At 49.0% G+C, this 8,516-nt stretch overlaps 1 protein-coding gene across 1 annotated transcript in view; it reads right to left on the bottom strand.

The window, feature by feature from the left end:
- The window catches only part of NUP188 (nucleoporin 188), a 71,933-nt gene that overhangs the window by 10,120 nt on the left and 53,297 nt on the right, over positions 1–8,516 (bottom strand). Inside the window, exons 26-34 of the mRNA XM_017848283.1 lie at positions 7,245–7,451; positions 6,954–7,123; positions 5,859–5,928; positions 5,385–5,452; positions 4,792–4,987; positions 2,093–2,170; positions 1,686–1,771; positions 996–1,141; positions 507–688 (exon numbers count right to left, since the gene is read on the bottom strand). Coding sequence (XP_017703772.1) covers positions 507–688; positions 996–1,141; positions 1,686–1,771; positions 2,093–2,170; positions 4,792–4,987; positions 5,385–5,452; positions 5,859–5,928; positions 6,954–7,123; positions 7,245–7,451 — 1,203 coding nt within the window. The remainder of the gene's footprint in view (positions 1–506; positions 689–995; positions 1,142–1,685; positions 1,772–2,092; positions 2,171–4,791; positions 4,988–5,384; positions 5,453–5,858; positions 5,929–6,953; positions 7,124–7,244; positions 7,452–8,516) is intronic.

Below are 8,516 nucleotides of genomic sequence, written 5' to 3'. Positions count from 1 at the left end.
AGCGAGACTCCGTCTCAAAAACAAAAAAAAACAAAAAAGCCTTTTACATCATTTCCTATTTCACTTTGGATCCAAATCAAAGACCCTGATGAAGCTGCTATCATCCAGCCCCAGCTCCTCGGTCCTCACTTTCCTATGCTCATGCTAGCCTTTCTTCAGGTCACTGGACAATTCTAACCACAGCTGACCAGGTACTCTTCTCACTGCCCAAATCTTCCCTGCCCCTGCATTTGCCTGCCGCTACAATCCCTAAGTCATTGCTGAAAAGGCACCGAAGTCCCAGATCAAGTGAGAAGCGAGACTAAGGACTCCCCGCACGTCTCTCCTGCAGTACAATGGGCTTCCTCTGCTTTTCTGCAGTGTCTGGTCTATTAGCCTTTCCCACCAGGCCGGGAACTCCGGAAGTGCAGCGACTGTCTTGCCTTGCTCACTAGTTATCCCCAGAGTCAGGCACAGAGCTGGTGGGCAGTGGAAAGGACGGATGGCCTTCTAGGGCACTCTCTCACCCCATCACGCTGGTCCCTGTGCCGGGACCGAGAACAGTCGTCAGTCTCCATGCTGTCCTTGTCCTCGGTGGCACCGCCTAATGCCAGACTGTGGCGGGTCTGGTCGAAGAGTGCAATCACTTCCTCTTGGAGGGTCTCACAGACGTTCAGCACCAGCTGGGAGTACTGGGGGATGTCACTTACTGCAGAATAGATAGGGAGGGACGCTGTCATGCTCACCAGGCCAACTCTCACTGTACACCAAGGTTTCCTTCCTAGACAGGGGGCTAGGGATGTAGTAGGGTGCTAAGAGGGACAGCATCTGTCCAGTGGGAGAGGAGGGAGAGACACATGAGGGAAATACATAGCCTTCTTGAGGTAAGAATTCCAAGACTGGAAACTCAAAAGGGCCCAGAAGAAACATGTGGCCCTAAGGTGATGGAAGCCCCGCCCGGCTGCAGCAGGGGTGGGCAGACTGCAGCTGCTGCTCCCCCTGCCTCTGCCCCTCACCTCTCATCTCCTTCATTTGCAACACTGTGATGAATGCTGAGAACACCTTGGCCTTAGTCTTCTCCATGAGTTGCTGGTCGGCCTGCAACACTCCTTCCAGGATCTCCGTCAAGGGTCCAAGGATTTCATCCACAGAACCTAACTCTCTAGAAAGAATACTGGGTGGGCCAGGGGCAGTGGCTCACGCCTGTAATTGTAGCACTTTGGAAGGCCAAGGCGGGCAGATCACCCGAGATCGGGAGTTCAAGACCAGCCTGGCCAACATGGTGAAACCCCCATCTCTACTAAAAATACAAAAATCAGTCGGGCATGGTAGCGCACACCTGTAATCCCAGCTACTAGGGAGGTTGAGGCACAAGAATCACTTGAACCTAGGAGGTGGAGATTGCAGTGAGCTGAGATCACACCACTGCATTCCAGCCTGGGCGACAGAGTGAGACTCTGTCTCAAAAAAAAGAATATGGGGTAGAGAGTAAGACAAAATGCCTCATAAAAAGCCATACACTGCCCCTGCTCCGTCTCAGGATACCCACCAGTGTGCCTCACCTCCTCTCTGCTATGTCATTCCCATTCCTCAAGATGGAAAACCAGCCTAGCTTCCACCCACTAGTTCTCTCCTTCAGGAAGGCAAGCAGGCACTGACAAGAAGGCTCTGGCCTTGGGCCTCTGCCTCTCCTGGCACAGGCTCACCTCTTCCACTGCCGGAGGAGGATAAGCAGCAGAGTGCACTGCATGGAGCCAAGGCGAAGGCAGTTCACTGAGGCTGGAACTAGGAGCTGAAAGGAGACACGACACTAGTCAGAAGTCAGTGGCAAGACAAAGTGGCAAGACTCGCATGCCATCCACAGGGCACCTCTGGCCTCACTGCCTTTCTTCCCCAGCAGTGAGCTCACAGGGGTGGGGTGGAGGGCGAGAGGCCAGGGCTGGCATAGCAGCAGCAGAGCTCTGCTGACCCACTACAGCCTCGGGCCTCCAGGTCAACCTGAGCCCTCTGACCTGACCAATTGTGCAGCTGGCTGGCAGACTCATGAGCTCTGCTATTTGACTTCAAAGACAATCTCCCTGGGAGAAATGTGAAATCTCCCAGACACACTTACTAATGCTTTGGTTCCATCAAGCACGTCAAGAAAGAGCTGGCGACGCACCACAGAGTCAGTCAGGTGCATTATATCTGCCTGTAAAATAACACAAAAAGGTTTCAGCTGGGAAAGTTTCCCAGATTTTAGAGGCCAAGAAAAGTGGGGTCCTCTGCTAGGCAATCAGTCATTGGTAAAATCAGTCTCCCTGATTTAAAATAGGACTTATATAGACTGGGCATGGTGGCTCATGCCTGTAATCCTAACACTTTGGGAGGCGGGCGGATCACGAGGTCAGGAGATCAAGACCATCCTGGCCAACATGGTGGAACCCTGTCTCTACTAAAAATACAAAAATTAGCTGGGCATGGTGGGGTACACCTGTAGTCCCAGCTACTTGGGAGGCTGAGGCAGAAGAATCGCTTGAACCCAGGAGGCAGAGGTTGCAGTGAGCTGAGATCGTGCCACTGCACTCTAGCCTGGGCAACAAATGACTCCGTCTTAAATAAATAAAATAAAATAGGCTGATAGTCTGGGCAACATGATGAGACCCTATCTCAACAACAACAAAAAATTTTTAATTAGCTGGGTATGGTGATGCATGCCTGTAGTCCTAGCTACTCAGGAGGCTGAGGTGGGGCAATCACATGAGACCTGGAGGTTGAGGCTGCAGTGATTGCACCACTGCACTCCAACCTGGACAACAGAGTGAGAACCTGTTCCCTAAAAGATAAAGTAAAATAGGGCTTGAAGGCCCTACTATTCTTCTGTCGACCCTTAGAAACGGTCAGAATCAAGCCCAGTTTCACCTCCTCTTTTGAGACTCTGTCCTCCCTCTGCTTAGAATCCTTTAAAGGCTTCCCAGTGCCCGGGAAACGCGAACCAGACTCTTCAACATGGTCCAAAGACCCCACAGGATCTGGTCCAACTGAGTGTAGTATCAGTCCCATCTGTGCTCACTCTAGTCCAGCACTGCTTGCCTCTTTCGTGAACATATCAAGCTCTTTTCCACTGCTGGAACTGTGCACTTGCAAGTCCATCTGCCTAGACTTCTCTCCTCCACGGGCTCCACCTGGAAGGCTTCTTCACACACTCAGCTCTCAGCTGGGACATCACCACTCAGAGAAGGTCACCCTGACTACTTCTATCTCATGTGTTCATTACCACAGCACCTTAGTTATCTCCTTCACAGCAAATTATCACTATCTGAAACCATATTTTTAAGTGGTGAATTGGTTTATAATTTACCTCCTCCATCATAGGGCACTCTCAATGCGATCAAAGATCTTATCTGCCTTATTCACTGCTGTATCCCAATGCCTGGAAGCATTCCACTAATGCCATTAAGAGAATGAACGGGTGACCAACATCTTGGACTTAGTCAGGTTTCTTTCTCTTTTTTTTTTCTTTTCTTTTGCATAGGTAGACAGGTCAGAGAGAGAGAGAGTCAGATAGGTTTCCTTGGGGGAAAGAGGATGGTGGGATTTTTGAGAGCTACAATTCAAGAACTGCTGCCTAACTAGAGCCTAAAAGGCAGGTGACATAAAGCTTATACCCCGGGGAATTAACCATTATCAAAGACGGGTGAGCCTTTAAGTGTGTTATGGAGTCTTAGGGGTCCAAAACCACTATGCCACAGCAAGAGTAGCCACAAACCTGCCCCTTCTAGGCTCAAAGCTCCAGGCATGTGGGCAGTCTGGCACTAGGAAACAAATCTCACAGATGTAAGAGGTGCTAGGAACAAGGAGGCATCTATCAAGCTGAAGTTGTTCATGAAGTCAAAACATTAATCTGAGTCGGGCGTGGTGGCTCACACCTGTAATCCCAGCACTTTGGGAGGCCGAGGTTGGTGGATCACCTGAGGTCAGGAGTTCGAGACCAGCCTGACCAACAAGGTGAAACCCCGTCTCTACGAAAAATATAAAAATTAGCCGGGTGTGGTGACCTATAATCCCAGCTACTTGGGAGGCTGAGACAGGAGAATGGCTTGAAGTTGGGAGGCAGAGGTTGCAGTGAGCCGAGATCGCACCACTGCACTCCAGCCTGGGAGACAAGCAAGACTCCGTCTCAAGAAAAAAAAAAAAAAAAAAAAATCTGGATACCCCAAGGAAGAACACTTCAATACCAAGTCCTTATGATACAGCGTGATGGTGTCAAACCACAAAAAAGCCAAGAACAATGCATTTATTCCAGATGTTATCTCTCTCTCAAAACCAGCTCCCAGTAGCCAGAGTACAGAGACAATGGTCTTTGTTCTTTTTCTAAGACCAGGAGATGCAGTTTCTAGAACCAATGACAAACTGCTTTTTAGAGCGGGTGCTGCTGCAGCTGTCACAGCTACCTGCTGATTAGTCAACAAGTACTTATTGACCTAGCGTCTACAAGGTACACAGCACAAGAAGGCAGTTATGCCTTTGCACAAGAGGCATTTGCAGCCAGGGAGCAGTTAAGACCCAGCCAAGGCCCAAGGGAGGTATAGGAGGCTTTAGGAACTCTGAAAGGATTTCAAATCACTTCTCTGCACTTCTCTTAATGGTCTCTTGGACCCAACACCCTCAAATACCCTACAGCCCCAATTTCTCAGCATAGAACCTATTACAGTTTAGCTTTCAGGGATAAACCCTGATTAATTCTTCCTCACAAGGAGCTGTATCTGCTAGGTATCTCAACACATCATTGGTAAAGTATCAAAGTGAAAACTCTCCTCAAAAGGGTCTTACATGAGTGGTGGCAATGATGAGAAGCATCCTCCAGGCGGACACCAGCATCTGGTACTCTAACAAGGAGGTGCAGCTGCTGCCTTCTGTTTCGGCCACGTGAACTGCCAATGACTTGACATACCCTGACCAGTAGGCAAAGCGTTTCTCGATGGAAAATTTCTTTAGTGTATCTTTTAACGACTGGTCTAATGAACCCCTACAGTGTCAAGAAAAAAACCTCCAGTTAGGTTTTGAAAGTAGGTGGGAATATAATGGGTACAGACCCTTGCTGAGGCAGAGAAAACAACCTCGCATGAGCTTAAAGGCAGACCAGCTCCAGGACACCTCCAATGTGTGGGTTAGGCTGAGGCCTTTCCAGGATTCCTCCTCCATAAAATCTAAGTTGCATGGAGTTTGTTTCACAATAACTCTTTCTGACAATCATAAATGCCATCAGTGGACTGGCCAGGGACACAGCACACTGGCCTCCATGAATGGTTCCAAACCAGTTCTCTCCTCTGCCTTGGCTCTTTCCAGCCATGCACCCAGTGGTAGGCCACCAACTCCCACTCCCCCAACCTTCAGTTAAAATCTCAAGAGAGGAAAGTACTCACTTAACCACATAGTATATCTCCAAGCAAATTATCTTCATGATGAGGGCACAGGTTTCCAGGATGCTGGGCTATGGAGAGAGAGAGCAGAACAGGCAATGATCACATCTCTGATCACTAATCTCCCCCAGTATATCCAACGGTGAACAGAGCAGAGGCCCAACACTTGCAGAACAAGTTAGTACAACCCCTGTTGAATGTGAATGGCCTGACTTGCAAGAGCAGAAGCGTCAGGTCCACAATGTCTCCAACTGAACAGAGAAGACCACAGAGCCACCAACGCAAACCACTTTCCTTCCCAAAGCAAGACATCAAAGGGACAGAAAGCAGGCACTTCCCTGACAAAGACGTTTCCAGTGAAGAGAACATTCTGTTGTTTAATTAGGGGAGGTATCATTGTCTACGGCCCCATCTCACAGCCCACAGCCTTTCCTCCCAGGGACTTGTAGCCACATCCTGCCCTCTGCCACAGCTTACCTCTGATGTTTCAGACGGAGGAGAAAGGGTTCCAAACAGTGGACTGGTTAAATTTTCCCAAAACTTGGGTCTAAAAAGGAAATAAATGTTTGAAATCATATTTTTTCCCTCTCACAGTCCTTTTCTCCTCTCTCAAGCTCCCTTTGGCGGTCACTTCATATTTTACCAGTCTCAATCCTAATATGTGTCTGCTAAGTCAGTTGTTCCTGTATAAATGAAAGGTTTCCATAGATAAAATTACATTTTCCTCTTATGAATCACACTTGTGCATTATAGAGTTGATCAACAAAAACTCTTCAAGATTCCTTCCACTGTACATTCCCAAAAGCCCCACAGAAGAGGAGGGAGGGAAATAAGACAGCAGACTCCCAATTAGCCTTTTAACACTCCTTCCCTCTGTGCCAGCAGGTCCGACAGAACAGAGTGTTTCATTCCATCCAGTGACTTCAGCAAGCCCCTCTCTCCTGAATCTACTGTTTCTCAAGAATAATGAGTTTTGATGTAGCTAGTTAGCAAAGGGCAGGAACACAAAAGCAGTTGAACCTTCAAGGTGCTTAATATTTAAAGATCCTTAATGCTGGCAGCAGCATTAGAAAGAGAATTAGTATAAAACTCCCAGGTATTGAACCAGGCACTAAGCACTTATTCCCAGTGAACCGTCGCAACAAACCTCTGGGATAAGAGCTATTGTTTTTTTATTTTTATTTATTTTGTTGCTGTTGTTGTTACGGAGAGTCTTGGCTCTGATCGCCCGAGGCTGGAAGTGCAAGCGGCCCAATCGTCAGACAGCTCACTGCAAGCCCTCGCCTCCCTGGTTTACCCATTACTCCTGCTCCAGCCTCGCGAGTAGCTGGGACTGAACAGGGTGCACGCCAACCAGCGCCCGGCTACGTTTTTTGTATTTTAGTAGAGACGGGGTTTCCACCTGTGTTAGGACCAGGATGGCTCGACTCTCCTGACCATCGTAGATCCCCCCGTGCTCGGCCTCCCAAAGTGCTGGGATTACAGGTTGAGCCACCAGCGCCGGCTTAAGAGCTATTGTTACTCCCATTTTATACACTAGAACAATGAAACTACTCCCAGAGGCAGACTTACTTGGTTCGGAGGACCAGCATGGCACTGTCCCTCCGGTCCTGCCACAGAGCATGCAAAAAGGCAATGGCGGCACGATGCAGCAGGGGTGGGCACCAGTATCGATCTTGCTGTTGGGAATCAATCAGCTCCAGCACTGCATGGAGACAGCTCCACATCCCAAGGCTGAATTCCTGCAAGAAGGGACAGGTAAGAGTTCAGTTCCACAGCCACTGCCAGCAGCTGCACTTGCAGAGCCCAGCATCTGCCTGCCAGGGAGCCAACTCCCAGCGTCATCCCAGCTTACAGGCTTACCTTTGAGCCATCACTGCCATCCTTAACCTCCAGGTTCAGAAACAGTTCGATGAGGCCTGGCTGGGTCTCCACTGCAACTGTGAGGAACTCTAGAATCATGACTTTGATGCGCATGTCCTCAATTTTGCTCTGCAATCGGGTCAGGAAGGCATCACGAATGGCAGCCGCATCATTGCCCAGACAAGCATACACTGACATTGGGGCCACCTGGTGGAGACCAGAACACATAGGCTTAGAGCTCTGCTTCCACAAAAACCTCAGTGGGCTTCTGCAGAAGGGCACTGAAGAGCTCCCAGAAAGCTGCACAAAGGGAAGCATCCAGACTACAGCTCTGGGCCAAAAGGGACATCACCACAAACAAGCACGAGATGCCCCCAAATTCACAGGAGAGACAGTAAACAGTATAAAGAAATGCTCAACCTCCCTCATGGTTAAAAACTACAAACTGAAAAGTGAAACTTTTTTGCCTATTAGATTGGCAAAGACTAAACAATGATGAAGCCCTTGCGACCAGGATAGAAGACTTGGTGTTAGAAGTATAAACTGTTACAATGTTTTTTGGAAGGTAATTTGGAAATATCTAATAAAAATTATCATGTTCATTTATACCTACCTAAATCTTTGGAACTGTAAACAAATGTTTACAGGGTGGTAGGGATAATAATGTTCACTGCAGCACTGCTTGTAATAGTGGAAAACAGAAAGTAGCCCAAATAAATCAGGATGCATCCATTCTAGGATGTGATATGCAAACATTAGAAAGAATGAAGGGCCGGGCACGGTGGCTCAAGGCTGTAATCCCAGCACTTTGGGAGGCCAAGACGGGCAGATCACAAGGTCAGGAGATCGAGACCATCCTGGCTAACCCGGTGAAATCCCATCTCTACTAAAAAAATACAAAAAACTAGCCGGGCAGCCAGGTGCGGTGGCTCAAGCCTGTAATCCCACCCAGCACTTTGGGAGGCCGAGACGGGCGGATCACGAGGTCGGGAGATCGAGACCATCCTGGCTAACACGGTGAAACCCCGTCTCTACTAAAAAATACAAAAAACTAGCTGGGCGAGGTGGTGGGCGCTTGTAGTCCCAGCTACTTGGGAGGCTGAGGCAGGAGAATGGCGTAAACCCGGGAGGCGAAGCTTGCAGTGAGCTGAGATCCAGCCACTGCACTCCAGCCTGGGTGACAGAGCGAGACTCCATCTCAAAAAAAATAAAAATAGGCCGGGCGCGGTGACTCAAGCCTGTAATCCCAGCACTTTGGGAGGCCGAGACGGG

This window comes from Rhinopithecus bieti, unplaced genomic scaffold, assembly GCF_001698545.2.
Source record: "Rhinopithecus bieti isolate Rb0 unplaced genomic scaffold, ASM169854v2 scaffold_29388, whole genome shotgun sequence".
Taxonomy (NCBI): Eukaryota; Metazoa; Chordata; class Mammalia; order Primates; family Cercopithecidae; genus Rhinopithecus; species Rhinopithecus bieti.
The sequence above is the reverse complement of the archived record's forward strand: the minus strand, read 5'-3'. Positions and strand labels throughout refer to the sequence as shown.